A 24,237-nucleotide genomic window follows, 5' to 3' on the forward strand; every position below is an offset into this window, starting at 1 on the left:
AGATAGATAGATAGATAGATAGATAGATAGATAGATAGATAGATAGATAGATAGATAGATAGATAGATAGATAGATAGATAGATAGATAGATAGATAGATAGATAAGCCTCATGGCTTAGTTCTTGACAGATCTGCTTGTGATTTCAGGAAACCCAATGTTTTACCAAGTTATCCACTCAGTTAGGAACTTCAGCCACCTTCCAGGACACCTAGTAACTTTGGATTTGTGATTAATGGTCAACTATACTTTGCAGACAACGTTGCTTGAACAAATCCACTGTACTGTAGACTTGTCTTGTACAACATTAAAATGTGACCCTTCCTGTTCTTGTTCAAACTTGTGTTCTGTCCATGCTGGATTATTATAATGCTCTAAGCCAGTAATATGAAATCTGAATTTGGCAGCAAAAGCAGTCTACAATAAACTGTAGTTTCTCAACTCTGTTCATCATTTGAAGTGGCTGCCAATAGCCGCTCTAGTCAAATTCAAGTAATGTTTGCTTACAGAGCAACTACTGGCTCTACATCCCTTTACATAAATTCACTAATACTGACTTATTTGACAACCAAAAGCTTGCTTTTTGTGACTGAATTATGTATTTTGGTGTCATTGCTAGGAGAGAAAAAAACACAATGTTTAAAGCAATTGTCCTGCTTAATATATTCTTAATTTGACAGCGTTTCTGTTTTATTTTCTATTAAAAAACTTTCCAGTTTTGACCAATTAAGTGCATTCTTTCTGAATAAATGCTTTGATTTCCTAAAATGGAAATATATATTTTAGAAAATGACTGTGTGAACTTTCTGTAGTTAATTTTATGGTTAACTACCACTATCATTTCATTTTAAATGATAAGTGTTCATGAGGGCAAACACCTGTAATCAGAGCTTTACTTAACATATTCTAGCATCTATACCAACCATAGTGCCAAACTCGTAATTACCTTTACGACATTTTAAGATGTCTGGTTGTTTGCTCTCCTGCAGAGTCTTTGCTTGCTGCTTTTTAGACATGACTTTTGTCCACAAACCACCCGTACTTTCATCAAACTCTCAAAAAAATATATATATATATATATTTTTAGCATTGCTTTTTAGAATTGCACTCTTATTTGTACTGTAACTGTTACATTTTTCTTCTTGATGGAGGCTTTTTCAATCAAATCATGCATTAGCAAATCCATCTGGGTTTCATAATTGTCAGTCGATTATATTTATGCAAATGATGCCTACAGAGGACCATCAGGAAATCAGTAGTATGTAGTATGCTACAATAGTATGCTACAGAACATGGGATTCAAAAGCAAGCTAGCATTCCAGCCCAGAGCTTGTGCATCTCTCTCTCTTTCTATCTCTCAGACTTTTCCAGAACTTCTGCTATTAATTTGCAAGAGCTACAGATAAACATCATTTTGAGATTATACGGTATATAGCCTTCCAAAACTTTTCTAATGAATTATGAATGTGGATTGAGTCTTAATTCGAAAAGTAAGGCTTCCCGTCAGCGTATTTAATGAGAAAATAGTGTATAAAAGAAAGAATGCGTTCATCGTCATGCCTGCATGCAAAAAAGCAGTCCACACTGAACTGGGAACTACAGGTTCATTCTTTGAGGATTAGTGATTATGCTAATGGAATGCTAATAACCAGCACCGTCAGGACAGCGGCTGATTAGCAGACAGACCTTATTTTATTCTGGCCGTAAATCCCTGATGATGCAGCTTGATGAGGTACAGGGGAGCACACAAGTGTTAAATGAATTCCTCATTTACCCATCAAGGCCACACTTTTATTAACAAAACTCCCTGAAGAGCTGGATATACTGTTGGTCGGCATCTAGATTACACTCTATAGAGCTTGATAGGGAAACAGTGTTTTACAGGGATCTAAACAATGGAAACGAATCACAATGTGGAAGCACCGACAGGAGGATGGAAGTGATTAATTCACACATGTGCTGCTGTAAAGGTCACTCAGCACTAGAGTAGAGCACATGGCTTAGATCATTAGTTTACATCCTGCACTGCACCATGGGAGGCATTAGCTCTGCCGCTGAGATTGAAGGGTTGCTGGTTCAAGTCTCCGCTTCAAGAGCTCTGCTCTCTTAAAAATAAAGGTTTCCAAGAGGGATTTCTTTCAGTTATAACTGCTTTGAAAAAAAACCCTTCAGTTAAAGAACTTTTATCCTCTTTGTATTGCACTTCATTTGATGGTGCCCTTCTGCCTCATTTACAGATTTTTTTGGCAGTTTGATGAAAGTGGATGATGCTAAATCTGGTGTAATTGGGGTTTTAACAACTTTTTTTTGACCACATTCAGTCCAACATGCATTTTATTGTATTTATTTTGTAGAGTAAACTCTTATGTGCTGAAAAAGCAGCAGCCCCAAAGACCACACTGAAAATGTAGCATTTCTAGAACTCAAATGTTTTAAAGTAATTTTTATGTATTGAATTCATTCAAATTTGCTTAAGGAAGATGTGTAAATAAAAAGTAGGCCCACACAGAATCTGCACCTACAGAAATTAACAGATTTCCACAGATTTTTAGCCCAACGAGTCTATTTATTTACTTGTCTAAATGTATGTAAATTTATATTTAATCAATTTTTACATTAATTCAAGGAATATTAATGACTAATATGAAAATGTTCATATAATTTATTCCCAACAGTGTTTGTAAAGTATAATTCTATGTATTTTAGTAGATTTATTATATAAGAGACTTGCTTTGTTTACCAAATAAGTGAATCCTATTAGACTTGCATTGAACACATTAAATAAAAGTTACAAATTTATTATTTTTGTTTCATAAGTTGTTAGTTATAAAACTCTCTAATTATTCCATGTAAATCCACAGATTTTTTACAAAATTCTGCACAGAAATAGCAAGAAATGTCTGCAGATTCTGTCTGGCCCTAGTCATGACTACTTCACAATATTCTGTTTCAGGTACATTTTACTTTGTTGTAAGTTTTGCTCAAACAATGCAGCACTGAATTAAAGCAATGATTGACCCCCCAAAAACAATTAAAGATTATTAATTTACTCACCTTCAGGCCGTTGAAGATGTAGGTGACTTTTCTTCTACAGTAGAACATTAAAGAGGATTTTTAGTTGAATCTTTGGTGATCACCATAATAGAGTATATGCAGAAGTATGCAGAATGACTTTTAATTTTGCAGTAACCTGGGTGAAGCGCTTCCGGTGAACTGCATGCAGTTACCAAATCTGAACGTTTAAGGTCTGTTTTTTCTAAAACTCAACGATGTCCCCTGCCTGATTGATAAAAGATATAAACTGGGACTCTGATGGGCACGTGCGTGTAAATGGCTTTTCATCTCATTTTACGCTTGAACAACTAAATAAACGCCGAAGTCTATTTAATTGACTGTATTTTAATTACATTACAGCATTGATGCTGTAAAAGGAACTGTATATAATTGAAAAAAGCCAGATTAACTGTTCACCAGATGTTTATCAGTATGGTAAGAAACACTAGCTGTGCATACACCTTATATACTGTAAGTCTTGTTTTAATCGTTTTAAGATTAAAATAAAAATGCAACATTCCATCAAATAAGTCCATTTGGCTTCTGATGATATACTGTGGTCTTATGAATAGAAATGATTGGTCTGTGTAAAAAAAATGCAACATTATAATTTAAGTTAAAATGTCCAGTGCATGATGGGAACAGTGTTATCAGAAAGTTTAAGTATCAAAAGTCAAATGCTTAATTTAAATCTTCATAGAATCGTGAATGCCAATAAAGTACTTTATGTCTGTAAGTAGCAGCTGCATCCATCTCTTTCACACTTTCTGCCCTATTGTAGCTGTTTTAAACAAAAATAACTATGACTGTATATAAACCTTAAGTTCTAACCCAAATAAAGAATAAACCTTCTATCCTGTAGCTTGGCAAGCTCAGTACAGCTCCCTACGCATTTAAGTGTTGTGGATTAAAGCCAGAGTGGTTATTTATTGTGCATTGATTAACTCAATCATAAAGATGTGCCCTTTGCTTGAACGTCATTAACACTGACTAGACATTTCTGCTGTAGAGAACTGTGATATCACAGTTCGAAAGATCGCTTTTAAAACAGCAGCTTGAAACCAGAAATCCAATATTGAGTTTTAGCGAGAGAGATGAAACGGCGAACAGCTCATAACGCAACTCCTGTTTGACTTATGTGGTCCAGTTTTAGTCAGCGTCCGGCTGGTGCTCGGGGACTCTGTTTCTCTCTTTTCGCTCTCATTGTGTTGGTGGTCATCTACAGTCTGGATGCATCGCTCAGCACTCACAGCCAGCTCTTCACTTACATCTCATCTCATCACAGCAAACGCTAACACTGATGTTGAGGGTTTATGTAAATATGATGGTTTGTTTAATTCCCGTGCTGTCACGTTAAATTAAAAAGCACTCTTCTTGTATAAAGCTGACTGCTGTAGGGAACTGCACAAACTAAATGCATAATACAATATTTTTTTCTGCTTGTATGTGCAGTGTATTTTATTTGTATCATTTTTAATACCATTTAATATATTCAATATATTATAATACACTGCTCTGCAAAAGATCAGTACTTGTTTTAATGAATTAAAGCTTTTGTTTAGAAAAAAAATGTTCCTCAATTGTGATGACAGTAAGAAGTGTTTCTTGAGCTGAAACCTATCAGTTTAAATAGATTTTTGAAGAATCATGTTACACTAAAAACTAGAATGATACTGAAAATTCAGGAAGAAAATACATTTGGACATTTTTTTTAATGAATCCACAGTTTTAAAGTTTCATGATATTTCCCAATATAACTGCTTTACAGATGCATATAAATTATATAAATATATGTCCTTTATTTGATTAAATAAATGCAGACTTACTGGTAAACATTTTGTCCTTCAAAAAAATTATATCAACCCCAAACTTTTTTAACGGTACTTGAATATTAGTTATACGTATATTTCGAATGCATATTTCTTTGTTTAGGTAATTGTAAGGCTATGTATGTTTATTAAAAGAGTATAAATAATTTTTCAGACAACATTCTCCTGATGTTTTAGAAAAAAAAAAATATATATATATGGGACTTAAGAGTGCAAAATAGCTGTATACACCCACACCTGATTTTAGTGACTTAGTGTCCCTCTGCTGCTCGTATGATGTTGTGTTTATACAACAGTTTGATGGCTTAATCGTGTGTATAAAATAGAAAATCAAACACAGAGAGTTTTAAAAATTCTTTTGTACGAGGAACTACTTTCTTCCGCCACTCACCTCACATCTGCAGCTGATTGTCAGAACAGCAGAAACCATTACTACTTCACCCACATGCCTTTAAAGCTAATATTTGAATGATTCTCTAGCGTAATGTTTAAAATGATGACTAAACAGCTAATTTTGCTGACATTTTAAGATTATATGCTGAACGGCATGAAATTATATCAGTCTACAGTATTTCTCTGTTGCAAATCGAAAGATCACAATAATTAACCCAGAAAATCCAAAACAGCGCATACATTACCAGATTACTGTTGTGTTTGCAATAAGGAAAAACGCTAAACATATGCGGGCATTTCTTCTTTCTTTCTTTTTACTGTACTACTGTAGTTTGCAATAACAAAAACAGGAGACTCATTAAAAAACAAACAGATGGCCAACCAAAAAGTAACTTTGGGTTATACTAAGAGTGGCCAACACAACATACATACATTCCTGATATGTTAGTCCCATCTCACACTCAATACACTACAATTATTATGGTATAAATACAGCACTACAACATACAAAAGAGAGAAGTCAACTTAGAAAGTCACCTGTTTTATAATGATTTGATCAGCTGTAGTTTGAAATTATGCTGAGTTTTTCTCCTCTGGCGCCATCTTGTAACGGAACATCAACCGTTCTTGCTCTGCACAGTATGACAGGCTGATGGATGCCAAAGCACTTTATCTACAAACTTATAAAGATTTAAAATAGGCACTATCCTTTTGAATAAACTACATAGTTGCAAACTAACCAACAACATTCCTGCATAAAAAGAACATTATGTTGTCCGACAGCTGCAATATTTGTCAAAGTGTAGTGAGTTTATTGATCCCAATCTATGTGGACGGAGTAATACAGAAAGTTGAGGAGGCTCTGCGAGAGCTGATATTGCAGAAAATTACCAGACAGAACTAGTAAAGTATGTACATAAATGGATTAATAGAGATAGTTGTAGTAGTTGGCCTCATTAAAGGGTTAGTTAACCCAAAAGTCCTGTCATCATACTCCCTCTTGACTTGTTCCTTGTTTGAAACTTTCATTAATATATCTTTTTTTTTTTTTTCGTCTTGAACGGAGCATTTTAATTTTTATGAATAATGAAGTGTAATACGGTAGCGCTGTTCATTCTGTTCAGTAAAGTTGTACTGTTATGCTGCATTGACCCCTATCTGAGGTATCTGTTTTACACATTTACTAATTTGTTTGAGTCTTTGAATCAGTAGAAGAAAAGGATTTTGAAGTAGCTTTTCTGAAATCAGTTCTTTGTAGCTCAAACCCTCTGAAGTCAGTAATTTAATCTCTACAAATGAGCGGATTTGCTTTGCTTTAGTAATTCTTGGTTTGTGCTTGCAACGCCTCTGAGTTTACAAATGTATTCTGTCTTTCTGACAGAGTGAAATCGATTGCCCTGAACAGCGAACAAGACACTATTAGCACCTCCTATTATTTTCTTGATGTGGACTTGACATTTTTAGTTATGTGTTGTTAAATCAAAACCCATGAGTTCTCTAAATAAACAGACACACATTAATGATTTGATGAGAACCTTTAAGTGGAGCAGAACTGACAGACTCAGATGAATCTCTCCCTTCTGCCATTATAAATTTATGCAGTCGTGTAGTGTTTATTGTTTGATGAACAAGCTGGATGAGTTTAAAAAGAATATGCAATTATTAAGCCTTTTTTCGAGAGCGCAGAGATCCTACAAGTCTTATTCTTTCAGTACTGTACATATTTAACCATATTGTGTCTGTTGCTTTCACTCTTCATGGGTCTTATTAATATGTAAATGTAATTTGAACGGCTATACAAATCCTGCCGTCAGTCATTATTTGTCAGGTTTTGTGGGAAACAATGCCTTTATTTGATCTGTAAAGAGTTCAAAGGGGCTCTATAGGGCAGATGTTACTAAACGTTAAATAAAAAAAATAAAATCAATTATTAATATCATATGAAATAAACAGATGTCTTGGTGGATGTCTTTAAAATAATACCAATTGATGTTCAATGTCTTCGTTGCATTTTGTGTTTTGTTTTTTGTTGCTTTTTATATGTAAGCAAGTTATTTTTATAAATAATAATTTATAAAATTTATTTAATTCATACAGGACTACTGAATGTTTGATTCTTGGTTCTGACTATTTAACAGCCTATGGCAATCTGAAAGTCAATTTTACAAATTGGAGACGTTGATAATGTTTGCTTAGTGAAATGATTGGTTTTGCTGAATTATTATAAAATAATTATTATAAAAAATTTATAAATCTATCAAATATTATTATTATTATTTATATTATTATTTTTTATATTATTATTCCCTCAAAGATTAAGCCCTTGCAAAAAAAAATAATATTAACGTTTTTTTTGCATCAAATCAGCATATTAAAATAATTTCTGAAGGAATTGGCGTTGGAATTGTAATGTCTTTATTGTCCACAAAGGGCAATTAGGTTTACAGGAATAGCCGACAGTTAACAGCAACAGGTCACACTCAACAACATAGAGGTAACAGTAAACAATAAAATTAATCATAATAAAGTAAAAAATAAAAAAAATAAAAAACATTTTAAAAAAAACAACTTAAAGTAACCCAACTGCAGTTGGAACAAATAAATGCAAATATCTCTTAGACCTATAGCCCGTCTAGAATTAGTATACCTTCTGCCTGATGGCAGGAGGCAAAACATTGAATAAAGAGGGTGGTTCTCATCTGCTAAAATAGACATAGCCCTCTTTACGACACATACCTTATACATGTGTCAAATACTATTTAGATTTGTGCCACAAATCTTTTGTTAGAAGATAAATTTTTGAAAGTCTGTTTTTACTTGTTACCATCAAATTACCACACCAGCAAATCACAGCAAAAGTTAAAAGAGACTCAAGAAAAGAGGGATAAAATGTCCTAAGAAGAAACTTCTTCACATTAAATCCTTTCCACTTTCTCAAGTAAAGCAATCGTTGAGTCGCCTTTTTAAAAATAAGATTTTTTTGGCCTCAAAGTTCAGTTTATCATCCGGGATGGTGCCCAGGTATTTATACTCACTCACTCGTCTCAACAACAATACCATTTATAGTAGTAGTAGTAGCATTAGAGACAGAGTTACGCTGAAAATCAATAAGCATCTCTTTAGTTTTTGAGATATTAAATATGTAAATACTGTATGAGTCTTAGCACCAAGCAACAAAGTTGTCCAACACTGGGCTATGACCCTCCTCATAATCATGCAGAGGATCAGTGACACTGAAGACATGCTTACAAAGGAACAAATGACATACTAAACATACATAATAAAATAGAATATTGTTTCAAAATGCATTAAAAAAAACATTTTATTGTAATAGTATTTCACAATATTGCTGTTTTTACTGTAATAGTACCTACCGACAATGTTTGAATTGCATATCTGCATGAACAGCATATTATATTTGTCATCTATGCCACTATGGCTGTCTCATACATTATAATATTGCTATTACTATCTGCAATCGGGATCAGAATTTAAGCATGTCCATGTAGTTTATAAACTCATCCAGTTATTGTCAACTGAAATTTCCTCAGCAGTTTGCAATGTCTTTTCTTTATAAACGGCTTCTTTTAAACAGATTTTTTTCTCGTCTTCTTGCCAAGGCTAGATTTCCTTAGTGAAATGATTTGCATATGCTGGCTGAATTTGCATGGAAAATGACCTAGCAGTGGTTTGCTTGTTATCTGCCACACATTGTCACTTGCTGTAATTTTGACGAAGTCGCCCACTTTGTCCCATCACAGCTTCAGCTTTGATTCAGTCTGTGAAAAAAAAGTATGTGATTTTTTTTCCTCTGCTATTTTCTTTATGGCTTTGTGGTTGACTGTGAAAGTGAATTATTCACAGTGAATCTTAAAATGGCTTTTGATGTAGGAAAGGTTTGTCTCTCAAATAATTTCCATTGTATCTGAAATGCAAACAATGCAGAAATAAATGTGGTAGGTACAGTAGTTCAGACGTTAGTAAAGCATGAGTGAACTTTACTACACATTACAGCACACACAATAAACAGTTGAATATCTCACATCCCATATTATCACTCAGTTAGTGTATAAACCACCAAAAAATGTCATTAAAACAGCTTGAAGACCGTATAATTGCCTCAGGCAAGTCATTAAGTGTCTGTGACTCATTAGTGTAAAAAAGAAAATAAGTTAGAATAGTGTTTCACTTATATCTGTATCCTTTTCGCCTATGGAGCCATTATATCTTACTTTATTTCTTATTGTGTTAAAAGAATTGTGTCGTGAAAACCACAGACTACATTATTCTCTGCCTGTGACATTGTTTCAGTATGCTTCTGCAATGTCAAAACATTTGTTCCCATTTGAAATTGCATACATTTTTTGCTAAGAAAATAATAAGAGAGTTGGCCTTCCCCAGTCTTCTCCGGCACAGTAGGGTTAAGGTCTGGACTCAGTGTTGGTCAAACCATGTGTAAAGTGCTCCCTGAACCAATCGTTTAAAATTGGAGCCTGATAAATCCTTACATTTTCATCTTGAAATATGCTGTGCCATCTTGTTGTTTTAGCACATGACATAGACCTGATCAACTGCTGCATCTTCAGTTAAGGCTATAATATGCACTGCATTGTTGGTCATTTTAAAGCTTTTACAGTAACTTCCTGTATATTAGCAATTTGCAGTATTCTACTGTAATCAAGTATTGCTGCTTTAGTTGAAGGCAAAAATTAAATGGTTAATGAGGAATTACAGTTAAAGTACTATAAATTATGGTACTGTAAAATTAAAGTGTGGTAAGGGGCATTTTACTGTAAAAAGAAGTTACTGATAGGCCATTTTACTGTAAAATGAAATTGCGGTAGGGCCATACTACTGTAAAACACACTTACAGCTAAATTACTGTAAAGGGGCAGCTGCGGTAACATGCTGGCAACAGTGCTGTGTGTGAATTATTGCAAAATAAGAATAAAATGTCCAACAGCGATTGTTTAATTGGCTTCAGTGGCAACCTTTTGCATTTCTTTATTTTGAGTAAAAATGTAAGCAGCTAATTTTAAACTGTGAATGTATGCTGTACATCTAACTTTATCACTCTATGAGGTACTGTATTTTATTTGTGTATGTGTGTTATTTTCCTCTTACTGTGGTCAGGAAGTGTTTGAATTGCTGGAGTGTCTATAGCCTGAGCATGTCCTTACCTGTTGGGAGTCTGGTGCGTCAGGCGTTGTGTGCGTTGTGTGACGCTGATGAAGATAAGGTCACTACACTACCCAAGCTGCTGCCAGCCACACAACCGGTAGTTGGTTAAACATTAACTAGCCTCATTTTAGACACTATCGTCACAAGTCACATCAACATGAGGAAGCTTTTCTCCTGTGTCACCGGAAACCTTTTTATGCTGTAATATGTTGGGACATCTGCTTCAGCTGACTTTTCGGTCAAGTTTTTGCTACCACTAAAAGAAGCGGAAAAGCTTTTAGGGGGAAAACAAACACTGTACAGGTGAGATCAAACAAAGGATGTGTGTGTGTGTGTGTGTGTGTGTGTGTGTGTGTGTGTGTGTGTGTGTGTGTGTGTGTGTGTGTGTGTGTGTGTGTGTGTGTGTGTGTGTGTGTGTGTGTGTGTGTGTGTGTGTGTGTGTGTGTGTGTGTGTGTGTGTGTGTGTGTGTGTGTGTGTGTGTGAGTGAGAACATTGATTTTTTTCACTACCAACGCCAGCAGCCTTTTCTCTTTGTTTTCTCATTCTCTCGAACCTGAATGTTAAGATTCTGTGTTGTAGTAATCATGTACAGTTCAAATGGCTTTCAAACTCTTTGTCTCGACAGGGCTTTTTTTTACCGTGGTGGTGATCTGTATCCAAATTTGCTCTTTTCTGTCTCGGTCCCTCTCCGTCCTTTCCTTGTGTCATTATCTTACCATGGTGGTTATTGCCCTCATGCTTGAGAAATGTGGAAAATTGCTTCTTCCAGTGTAGTAGTCCCGGGGTGGACATCACTGCCTGGAGCTTTGGGTTTTATGTCCCGCTGACGGCTGTATGCGGGTGCTGAGTCTGGGCAAAGGATGATAGGAGGGTCATAGAGCCCCTGACTCACTGTAACAGAAACTGCCTCTCTGCTAAATGTATTTGATTCACAGCAGGTACACAGTCTGTCTTATTGCTTCTCCCTCCCTCTTTGTATGGCTCAACATGGGTTTTGCTTGAACTGTCCATTTTTCTCCTTCTCAGTTCTGTTCTCTTCTCTCTTTTTATTTTAACTCTGCTGCATCGAGCCAGGTTATAAAATCAATTCTGCTTCTAGCTTTGAAATTATGTATTTTTACATCCATATTCAGGGATGAGCACAGGTTTTATTTATTTATTATTCTTTTTTAAGGTTTTTATTGAAGCCTTGTTTCAAAATGGACTAGTTTGGAGAAGTTTGAAAGGCTATCCAGTCCATTAAATTTCTGTATAAACTGTGCTCTGTTGATAATATCTTCTTTAATATTATAGCAATGTGCAATAGGGCTCTATACAGTATGTAGATATACAGCATTATATATATATATATATATATATATATATATATATATATATATATATATATATATATATATATATATATATATATATATATATATATAAAGGGCACTTATTGGGGTGATATAAAGACAATGAGTTTTTTTTTTTTATTTCCTGATGTTAAAATGGGATCTATAATCCTTCCCATTTTGAGGCTCACCGCAACGTGACAAACGAGTGCTGTTTCCCCGCATTTAATTGACAGCCATGTATTAACGTCTCCGTAGTAACGCATATAATCATATCAACAAAACATGATGCGCAAAATAACTGCGAATAAAAGATTTGTTCAGCTCTCTGCAATCATCAATCATCATCAAATGTGATCAAAAATGAGTTTTATAAACTTGAAACTTTTTTAAAACAGCCCATGTTTGTAATAATTTACAGCGATTTTACTGTCTTTATCTCCACATCCACATGTCAGAACAATTATAAAAGAAGACACTTCAATCCCGGTTTGTGGATTGTAAATCAGGTTTATTTTGTACATTAACATAACAGATATCCATACAGTTATTGACTTGTATCCTGTCACGATTGCGTGCAAAAACAGTGCTAAGATAAACGCACGCGCTGTGTGTTTGTGTTCGTGTGCGTGTGTGCGCGTGTGTGTGTGTGTGCGCGCGTGTGTGTGTGTGTAAAATTGTGTGTGTGACATTGTGTGTTGTGACTCATTAAAAGGCTTGAATTAACTCCACAACTAATATTTCAAATAATCATTGGGAATGTTTTTACTGTAGTATTTCTCACAAACATTACATGAAATTTGCTTCCTTCATGTCACTGTGCTGTTTATCTGACACAGCTGAGGCAGAAATTGAGGTACACTCTGACAGGCACGTGAATGGTGGACAGTGATAATTATAGCATCAAATGCACAGGCCACAAAAACAGCTTGTGTTCAGAGCAGAAAATGCCAACATTCTAAAAGGTATAATAAATAATCTGATGGGTGTTTTGAGCTGAAACTTTACAGACACAGTCTTTAGACACAAAAGGTGTATTTTAAATCTTGAAAAAGGGCTAAAATAGGTGCCCTTTTAAAAAACTGCATTGCCTTTTTTTACTGCAAGAATAGCATATTTAATGACAGTTTGTTCAGTAAATGAATGAATAGTGAATGAATTAAACTTGTTGAATTCTGACATTAAAGCTGAAGAATGTACCATACCATCATTTTTATATCTCAAATGTTTAGATAACAGTAAGCAGGTTATGTCTATTTTCTTACTTTGTGAAGTCATTACTGTATATACAGTACATACTACTGTACTTTATAATATCATATAAATGTTTGGGGGTGCTACGTTTCTCTGTTTAAGAATTAAAAACTTTTATTCAGCAAGAATGTCAAATATCAAATAAAGATAGCTAAATAAAATGCTGTTTGTTAATTTCTGAAATGTATAATTTACTCTAAGCACACAGCTGTTTTCTACACTGATAATAAATAGGAATCAAAATAAGATAATTTTTTTTCTGAAGCAACAGATATTATTAGACATTATTATTATTATTACAGCGTATTAGAATGAATTCTTAATGATCATGGGACTGATCATTGAAAACGGGAGAAATGGATATTGAAAACAGCTTTGCCATCACAGGAATAATTTTAATTAAAATAATATTTACTCTATTAAGATTCAAAACCATTGTGTTGACTAATAACCATAAATGATTCTAAAAACGCTGTGCAGAAAAATTTAATAAACAACAGATTCTGTCTCAGTCTACCAAGTACTTCTGCCTAAAAAAAAGAGAGTTTTTTATATAGTCAAGTTGTTGTGCTCATCATTGATTTTAAAATCACCTCTTCATGCTCATTAGTCCTTTTTTCTCACTATAAATGAGCACTAGATGATATCCAATTGACGCTGAAATTGTCCTGCATTGTGAAATTGCTCTTCAGAATGATCAGTGTTTATCTATTTGCTTTCAGGTACTTAAGAAAACGTATAAAGTATGTTATAAATGTTTCAGTATTTCCTCAGTGCTTTCCCAGCAGTCATTTAATCATCATGCTGATTTTATGATGTCACATTTGGTTGCAAGCAGTTTAATTGCAGTGGCAGGTCACATTATTCGTTTATTATTAGCATCCACCGTTTGTGTGATAATTCTGACCAATGAATACAGAAGAGCTGTGGGTTCACTTTCAAGACAGTATTTTTGTGCTGTTAACTGTATTAGAAATAAAATACACACACACCTATGCATTGAGTCATGTTGTAACACTGCTACCTGTGGACATCGGACAAATGCAAAGTATCATCTTTCACTCGTTTATGCGACAAACGGCAGTTCTCTTATTCATCTGCCAAACGTTATCTGATGTTCATCTTCACAATGAGTTGTCTTCAAGCAAAGCAGGTTTTTGAAGCACATGTTTGTATTTACCGTTCAGTTTGTTTATCTACTTCCTGCTTTTCATTGCAAACGTTCTGGTGAAGACTTTTAGCAGTAGTTTTTCTTTGTGTGCATGTCTTGTCATCATAATTTAAAATGAAAGTAGTTCCAGAGCTTTAAGTTTCTTTTTTATAATGAGCATAAAAAATATATTTTGAAAAATGTTGGAAAATAATAACCAAAAATGCTAAAGGTCAAGAGAAGAACGTAACTTGTTGAGGCTGAGTAAATGCACACAGAATTTTCTTTCTTATTTTTATTTTTATTTTTTTTTTGTGTGAACTATCTTTTTAAGAAATAATGGGCCTTTTTATATATCAAGTTTTGCCCTTAATCTAAACTTGTATACAAAGGATATGCGATTTTTAACTGCAAAAATGACCAGAGGTTAATGGTTTTATCCAAACACTCAATATAGGTTAATATAAACAAAGACCATGCTGCTCTTCTCATCCTTAAAACATTCTGCCATCTGGTGGCAAAACGAGCTCTGCGTCTCAAAATGGCAGTCTATCAGAAGTCCTATTGGGATTTCATTAAATATAACTTTAATAACCATAAAAAAAATGACTAATTGGATTTACTATTTTTTAAGGTAAGTGGTTGCAAACAATTTATATGGGCTGAATTCAAATAAATAAAACTTGATAATGTTTTTAAGTAAACTCATTAAGTAAACTTAATTTGCTTGTTTAAATTTAGCCCACATTGCAACAACTTACCTTAAAAAATTAATAAATCCAATAAATCATTTTTTTTCAGTGTACTTGAATTTTTAAAGTGTATATATATTCTGTGTTTTTAATTCATTCTCATCTTTTTTCCTCTCTCTCTCTCTCTTCTCTCTCTCTCTCTCTCTCTCTCCATATGTGTTTAGACTCAAGGGGCCAGCCTTACTGTGTCCAGTGTAAGCCAGAGTACCAGGGTCCCAACTGTGAGCAGTGTAGTGATGGCTTCTACAACGCTGACAGCATATGCCTGCCCTGTAACTGCAGCGGGAACGGAGACCCCCGCTTGTCCCCTCGTATCTGTCATCCGGACACGGGCTACTGCCTGAGCTGCATCAACAACAGCACAGGGCCACACTGTGAGCGCTGTGCAGACGGCTTCACCGGAGACCCGCTTGCCAGAAACTGCACTCCTACAGGTGACTGACATTCATTTCAGATAAAATGCATAGTGATGATATAGGAGTGTGGGAATAATAGGACTTTGGTATCATTCATTTATATCACAGGTTTCTTTTTTACAAATGGCAACATTTCAGTTAATAAAAATTGTCATTTTTTGCCATGCTCTTAAAGCTGTAATCAAGAATATTTTGCTCTGATTGATGATTTCTAATGTTTGAGACTGGAGAATTGATTTTCTTCTGAATCATCGCTTTTTCCATCCATAAGAACAGTCAGTTTAGACACCTGTTTTTTAATGTTTTTTATACCTTATTTAGTATTGTGAATTACAGATGTAGCCACTGAGAATATGCGTTTCTTTACTCGTAGTGCTGCAATTTGTCACACGCAGTCACACACAGTGCTGCAGCAGCAAAGGCCGCCTTTTCATTTTGAAAAACAAAAATGCTTGTGCTTTACGCAATATCCAACAGGTGGCGCAAGGAACGGCCGCTTTTGTCGAACCAGTGCAAGTGAACACCACCCAAATCAAACAACTCACCTAGTGATGCATTTCTGAACACCATTGTTAGCCAACTAATGTCATAAATTTCAATACATTCATTCATTCATTCATTCATTCATTCATTCATTCATTCATTTTCTTTTCGGTTTAGTGCCTTTTTTTTTACAGCGGAATGAACAGCCAACTTATCTAACACGTTATTACGCAGCGAATGCCCTTCCAGCCACAACCCATCTCTGGGAAACATCCAAACACACTCATTCACACACACACACACACACACTCGTACACTACGGACAATTTAGCCTTTCCAATTCACCTGTATTGCATGTCTTTGGACTGTGGGGGAAACCGGAGCACTCGGAGGAAACCTATGCGTATGCAGGGAGAACATGCAAACTCCACACAAAAACGGCAACTGAACTGACAAAGCCAAGGCTCAAACTAGCGACCCAGTGACCTTCTTGCTGTGAGGCGACAGCACTATCTACTGCGCCAGGCCCTTGTGGGCCGCAACCCCCTGTTGGGAACCGCTGCTTTACATCACAAAATGTTTCATAATGAAAAGCTGTGAAATTCCTAATTGTTGTTCCAATAATTCTGAATTTCATCAATGTTATTTTTTCAAGACTACAACAAAAAGACTTACATATGTGTTGCTCAAGAGCATTTATATAGTTAATTAGTGTGAATTATGTTTGCATTAATTAAAGTTCATCACTGACTAGGTTTAATCTTAGATTTAATCACATACAGTGCAAGAGGCTTGTGCTCTATTACACATTAATTGGAACATAATACCTCTATAGTAATTGCTAATATCTAAAAGATGATTGATAATATCTGATTATCTGTTCTGTTTCTGCAGTGAAATGCGCCATGCCACATTAGAAAAATTAAGCAAAACTTGTTTTAAAAGAAAGTCTCTGATTATAACATTTTGACTTGACATCTGGCAACCACAAGCTTGTACGACAAGCATGTTAAAATAGTATTGCCTTATTAAATGTTGCCTTTTTGTCAGCAATATTGCATGTTGATATAGTCACAGTAATTATTTAATGATGGCATCATGTCTTCATGAAAAAAGGTTGTCAACAAACATTTTCCATTCTAGATTTTATGAATAAAATTAGCATTAAAAGAGTATTGTGAGACAAATGATAAGTAAATGTCCCGTTTAGACATTACCATCCACAATAACTTGTAATGTTCTGTTAATTAAGAGCATGCTGCAGTTCTGTCATCTGCTACTTTAAATGCTAATACTCTTGAAAGGGATAGTTCATAAATCCATGTCTCCTTGATGGTTCAACTGTAATTTTATGAAGCTACGAGAATGTTTTTGTGCACAAAAAAAACTAAAAAAAACAAGGATTTTATTCAACAATTTCTTCTCTTTAATATCAGTTTTTGATATGCACTAATGAGAGCAATATATCAGCCTGCTGATGTCTGTATCAGGGACATGCGGTTAGTCATTATCCTCACCTGCCATCATGAGATGTATACTATTGATAAAATAGTTTTTTGTCCACTGATCTGTGCTATAAATGCAGTTTCTGTATGATTCAAATAATTCCAATTACTTTATAATCAAAATCGCTGTATTTTGTTTTATTTTCTGTTCAGTTACAGCGTAGGAAGTGAGGTGAGGCAGCCCAAGCTGTGCCTCACATCAGACTGCACAATCCCTTGCAAACTGGCTTGAGCGCATGCCTTTTGCTTACTCTGTGTATGCTATCAATGTAATGCTTTGTTAAATTTTTTTTATACATTGTAGACATTTTTATTATGTGTCCTCATTTTCCATATAATTGTAATGTATTTCACGAATATCACTTATTTAGTATTAGGATCTGACATACAGCCGCACTGAAAAGACATGAGGTGAGGCAGGCAGTAGAGAGAGAGAACCTGCACAGCCTCCATGGTGCTGTGTGTGTCGCATGTTATAGGCTGTCTGAAGCATCCAGATGGATATCTTTTAGAGGCATGCTGAACCGCTATACATTTTACATTCTTCCTTGGACCAATATATACCTGCTATGTGTATAGAAAAAATGGTGATATATGAGATATAAAACAAAATTGGTAGTTGGCAAATATATCAGGTGGATATGTTTGTAAATCTGACTCTGAAAGTGTCAATGCCTCCCCAGCCACAAACCTCAGCGCACGTCAATGTATATTCTGGTTTGTATAAGTAATACTGGGCAAAAAAAGCAGAGCATCCTCTCTGTGAAAATGGAAATCACAAAAGTAGTCTTGTCGCTTCATAAAATTGCAGCTGAATCACTGAGGACACATGGATTTTTTAAAGACGTTCTTTTGGAAATGTAATATAATATGACCCTTGCTGTCTATGCAGCATCAGAGAGCACTCAAAATAATCTTAATTTGTTTTTTTAAAGATAAAAGTCACAGTTTTTTTTATCAATTTCATCACTTTTGTAATGGAGATTGTGTCAAAGCAGCTTAATAAAGTAAAGGCCATAATATTTCATATTATGGAACACTGCATCAATTCAGGCGAGCAAAAGGGTAGTGTAGATACTGTAGCTGGTGTGGTTCTAGTAATTTAAAGGAATGTAAATGCGATTGTCAATTTTTAATGTTTAAACAGCTGGAAAACAACTTATTCTCATACTGGTTTCACTAATATTGTCTCCATGTAGCACTGTTATTAGAACTGTGGTGTGAAATCTTAAATTTAAAATTTACATCGTTAATTAGAATTCATAATTCAATAATTATCCCTGTTATGAACAGGCCATAATGTACTGTATCTGACTTGTACTGGAGACAAGTGTTTTATTGGCATGACTCATCAAGTATTGCCAAAGCATTGCAGATTACATAAACAGTTAATAAAATCAGAATGATTATATAATATATACACTACCGGTCAAAAGTTGGGGGTCAGTTTTTTTTTCTTTTTCCTTTTTAAGAAAATTATACTGTTTATCAAGGTGGCATTTATTAAATAAAAAAGAGATAAATTGTTAAATGTTTATTAAAAGTATTAATAACTCCTTTCTTGTTGTATGTAGAAGAAATGATCACTCTAGTCATTATTGCTTTTATTACGATTACCATTAATTATAATATTAATAATAATAATGGGGTGATGTGGTGGCGCAGTGGGTAGAGTCTCGGCTGGGTCAGTTGGCATTTCTGTGTAAAGTTTGCATGTTCTCCTTGCATTTGCGTGGGTTTCCTCCGGGTGCTCCAGTTTCCCCCACAGGTCCAAAGACATTCCGTACAGGTGAATTAGGTAAGTTAAATTGGCTGTGGTGTATGAGTGTGTGTAAATGGTTGTGTCTGGATGTTTCCCAGTGATGGGTTGCAGCTGGAAGGGTATCCAATGCATAGAACATAGGCTTGATAAGTTGGCGGTTCATTCCGCTGTGGCGGCCCCTGATTAATAAAGGGACTAAGCCGAAAAAAAAAATTAATAATAATAATTTATATAGGAGTGATTTCTGAAGGATCATGTGTCTCTGCAGACTGGAATAATGAAGCTGAAAATTCATCTTTAAAATCAATTAAATTAATTATTATTTATTATTATATTTATTTTATATTATTATATGATATTATATTATATTAACCACTACTTTGAACAATTGTTTTATAGATCAGTAACATTTAAAAATTTTACAATTTGTACTGTATTTTTGATTAAATAAATGTAGACTTGGTGAGCAACAGAAGCTAATTTTCAAAACATTTAAAAATCCTACTGACCTTAAACTTTTGACCTAGTGTAAACTTTTGAGTAGTGTAAATACATACAGAAAAGGAAAAAACAAAACTGAACAAAATCAAAACACACAATTATAATTTAGATAAATACATATTCAAATAAGAAAGAAAAAAACTTATATGAGGTTTAAAAAGATGAAAGAGAAAAGTTTTCTCCACTGGCTCTCATGAAAACAAATGATACACAGTGCTCTGCATATAGTACACCCCTCACAAGTCTGTTTTTTTAATACATATTTTTTTAAAAGGAAGCTATGAAATATTATATTTGTGCATATACATTAGATTAGTCAGTACTTAAGCCAAATCTAAAGCTAATCTAACAAAATAACTTACAATAACGGCCTAAAAACTAGTAAACCTAAATTTACAGTAAATGTTATAGAAAAATATTCAATACAAATTTATAAAAGAGAAATCTGTTTTTTCATTTATAAAAGAGAAATAAAATGTTAAAAATGAAACATTTAGCTGAAATTTTGGGGTTTTTTTTGCAACATTTAGCTTGAATTTAATTGCATTATCTTTCAATTTCTTAATATGTTTGGTGACTAAAATATGATTTTAATAAATATATCTGTTTAATCAATCTGTTTTGTTTAAATGCACCAAAATACATTGCCTAGATTCACTGAGAAATGGAGAAAAATATTCATTTTCAAAATGGGGTGTACTCAATTATCCTGAGCAATACATGAAAACAAATTATCAAATTAAGGGGGAAAACACAATAACTAACAGTATATTTAACCAATTTTTAGGATAAAACAATAATAAATAATAATGAACTGTATTTCTCTCTCTCTCTCTCTCTCTAGTTCAAGTTCAAGTTGCTTTATTGGCATGACATTAAGTACAGTATTGCCAAAGCACTTCAAATATGAAACATTAAAACCATTGAAAAATTAATAGTAATACAGATAATATATAATGACACACACACAAAAAAAACTCAAAAAAACAATACATTTGATAAATATAATAATAATAATAATAAAAAGTTTAAATTATTTAAATAAGATACATGAGTTTACATTAACCATTTCTTATGGTGTGTACTAGGGTATATACATATTTTGCAGCTAGTCTAAATGTCAATTCGTCCTCTCCGAGTATATGGTAAAGTTTTTCTGAGTCATTTAAATTAAAAAATAAACTGATCAATGTTTCAAATTGGGGGAAAATATTTCTCTAGTCGTGGTGTATTTGGGTCTCTCTCTCTCTCTCTCTCTCTCTCTCTCTCTCTCTCTCTCTCTCTCTCTCTCTCTCTCTCTCTCTCTCTCTCTCTCTCTCTCTCTCTCTCTCTCTCTCTCTCTCTCTCTGTGTGTGTCATGGACATGTTGATTTAATTTCTCCATGCATTCACTGCAGTTTCAGTTTTGCTAATCTCTTACCGTACATTGACGTACAGTGTTGCATCATGAGGATCTTGATGGTTTTCGGCTTTCCAAGATTTGCTGTGTGAGCAGGAAGAGTGTATACTTTTGATTGCAATAGTTGTATTAATAGTTTGCGTGTTAAATGGCTGTGGTTTTCAGAAAGGGGAAGAGAGGATGTGTTGTTAAATGACTAATCCCAGATAAGGTTTCTGACTCACAACATCCGTTTGTATGATTCTACCACTAGCGTACTGTAGGAGGACATATCACAAGAGTTTGATTCCCAAAGGCACCCTTAGTCCAGCAGACAAACAGTAAGCATGGAGCACAGGGGGAATGAGGAAAGAGGAGGATGAAAATGATTTATCATTTTAGTACATCAGCCAAATCTGCTCTTTCTTTTTGTCAATCTTTCCCCTCAGCCAACAATAAAACCTTCTTCTCCAGATGTTCTGCTGCTACAGGACCACCATGTTGCCGTTCACCGATACTATCCTCATATAATGCTAAACTAACAGAACAACATATGCAAATTATATTAATTTGTATTCTGCGTCTCAGTTTGCATACCATTCCTCCTAAATAGTATTCAAATTTTAATTTGTATATCCCAAATTATAGTATGTTGAAATTCCAAATTAGCCAGATGGTAAGTACAGAACCTTTCGTACAATAATGGCTAAAATTGGCCACAATACATTGCATTGGACTTGAATTTGATTAGTGCTAAATGCGGATTTGATTAAATATGAATGAAATGTGGATGATGTGCCAAAGTAATTGACAGGGCGCTTAACTAAGCAACATTAAATAGAACATCATGGCACTTGCAACACTAAGGTTATGGGTTTGATTCTCATAAAACAGCTGACAAAATGTGTACATTTAATACAATGTAAGTTACTTTAAATATAAAAGCATCTACCAAATGCACAACTTTAAATGATTACTTATTTACTTAATGATGTAGCATACACAATTGTAGTAGTCAACAGTATTTTTCAATACACTTTTTTTTGATCAACTTCAAATTTTGGCCCATGTTTATTATCAAAACACCCGTTAATGATACAGACATTTTGCATTTCTAAAACATGTACAGTGAATAAACTGGTCTTTACTAATTCACTTTTTTACATGAATGTAAAAACATTTACACAAACACTTTAATTTCACCCCTTAATTTAAATGCTTGATTTAAAGGATGCTCATTTTGGTTAATTTTGCCATCCCGATAACTGCCGCTCATTAACCGCATATTAACCTCTAACTGGTCAGATTAATAATAAATTATTATTTAATTAAACAAAATAATTGATGTCTATTTTGTGTCTGACACATTAAATATTGCATTTTAAAATACTAATTTATTTTAACATGCAAACATATTAACAACAGGACATAAAAACAGCATCTTCACGCACCTGCTGCATTTCCAACAGCATAGAAAAAATAAATAAATAAAAACTTCTGCCATAGATATTTTTCACTTAAATCACAAATTTAGATTACAAAATAAAAACACTGACTGAATCTTTTTTAAGAACCACCATAAATTGTTTTTTCCCATCATATGTTTTTTTCTTCCTCAAATAAAAATATTAGGCTACCTCAAATCGATTGCTCCACGGAAAATATGCATTTAATTAATGCTCTGCTGTTGTTATTATTATAGCACAAACCTCTGTCGACATTTTTAATAGAAGTCGTTAGTTTAAAGATTATGTCTTTAACGTCTGGTTTTATCTTAGATTTTGTGTGGTTTTATTTTCTCTCACTCATGGTTCATGTGCACGTGATAAAAGACAATGACCAGGCTCATATGTTGACTTTTTGTAAACTATAGGCTCCTATAGCATATAACTATTTTGTTATTTACATATGATATTGCATTAATTTCCCTACGTGTTTTATAAGTTATAAAATGAAAGCTTCATTATGGTTCAGAGTTGTCATTATGCAAAAATAAAAAAAAATCTTTGAATTTGTTTGATTCATAGACTATGTTGGCTATTTTAAAAATAGATATTGTATAAGAACTGTTAATAACTGTTAATTTACAAACGGAAATAAGGTTTGTTTGTTGGTTGTATCAACATCGTGTCAAACTTTGACCAGCAATATTCTTCTTCCATTTTGCTTCTTTGGCAAAAAATGTCTGTAGGCATGTGTGGTTGCACGTGTTTTCATCCCGTAAATTAACAAATATGTTTTGCACGTTTATGCAGCCAATTAAAAAGAATACTAAACATAAAATTTTTTAACCTTTTAACTGATATCATTAATCAGTAAAAAACGCACCCTTTCGGTTAACAGTGAATCTGTTATTATGAGCATACCTACTTGATTTCATTTTTTAGTAACTCATTCGTCAGAATTATTGAGTCATATATACAGTTATATTGGCTGTTTAAATCAGAGTAACTGTCTGGCTTGTCTAAAAAGGAGACAAGCCAGACAGTTACTTTGATTGGGTAACTTCTGTTTGTGCAGGCTCAATCTGCAAACTGTTTCAGATGGGTCAGTTTGACTTGGTGAACTGGTTCATCCAGTTCTGTAAAAGGATTTAGTTCAAAAGAATGATTTGATTGTGAAGTAAACCTCACTCAGGAGGACTGATGGCAGACACTGTGGCTTAATATTGGTAATACAGGTAATATCACTGTAATAATATTCAGTTTTATGGTAATTTTCCTTTATAAGACCTCAGTGTATCATCAGCAGGCACTGGTAATATTTTTTGTGCCTTTTTTGACTCTCAAAGTGTTGACTTTCATTTTATGAATCACTAAGCATCACAGTTTTAGCTCAAAAAAAGCTTTATCATTTTTTACTGGAGAAAAAAAAAACTCACGGATGTCTCGAGGTTGAGTTAACTGCAAATTTCCATTTTGGGGTGAATTATCCAATTAAAAAATGAAAGTATTATAAAAGTATACTTAGAATTTTGCTAAAATAAAACAGCATAATGAACCTCATGTTTTCTGAGGTAGGTTTTTAGTCTTTATGTACACCGAGTACTGTGTGACATTGTCTGTTGTGCTGAACAGATAGAATCGCTCCTGCCACTGAACCTTCCTCCAGTGTGCGGCATCTGTTCTGTGCATCACACTAGATCAGCCCTCCGCATGCTCTTACTGCTCTCGCTCTTTTTCAATCCCTTCATCTGAATTCTCTTTCAGTGGCATTTTATTTGTCGTTTCTGTTTCTTTTATTTGTTT

At 34.0% G+C, this 24,237-nt stretch overlaps 1 protein-coding gene and 1 long non-coding RNA gene across 3 annotated transcripts in view; one reads left to right on the forward strand and one right to left on the reverse strand.

Annotated features, from left to right (window-relative positions):
- The window catches only part of si:dkey-220k22.1, a 108,314-nt gene that overhangs the window by 80,150 nt on the left and 3,927 nt on the right, over positions 1–24,237 (forward strand). For both annotated transcript variants that reach the window (XM_087253582.1, XM_087253581.1), the window contains exon 5: positions 15,109–15,378. In XM_087253582.1, the coding sequence (XP_087109708.1) occupies positions 15,109–15,378 (270 nt within the window). The remainder of the gene's footprint in view (positions 1–15,108; positions 15,379–24,237) is intronic.
- Positions 7,674–10,712, reverse strand: LOC147844018 (uncharacterized). The gene is made up of 2 exons (XR_015491312.1): positions 10,456–10,712; positions 7,674–9,200 (listed from the first exon to the last, which is right to left on the reverse strand). It is a non-coding gene; the product is annotated as an uncharacterized LOC147844018 (long non-coding RNA).

This window comes from Danio rerio, chromosome 5 (genome assembly GCF_052040795.2).
Source record: "Danio rerio strain M-AB ecotype USA chromosome 5, GRCz13ab, whole genome shotgun sequence".
NCBI lineage: Eukaryota > Metazoa > Chordata > Actinopteri > Cypriniformes > Danionidae > Danio > Danio rerio.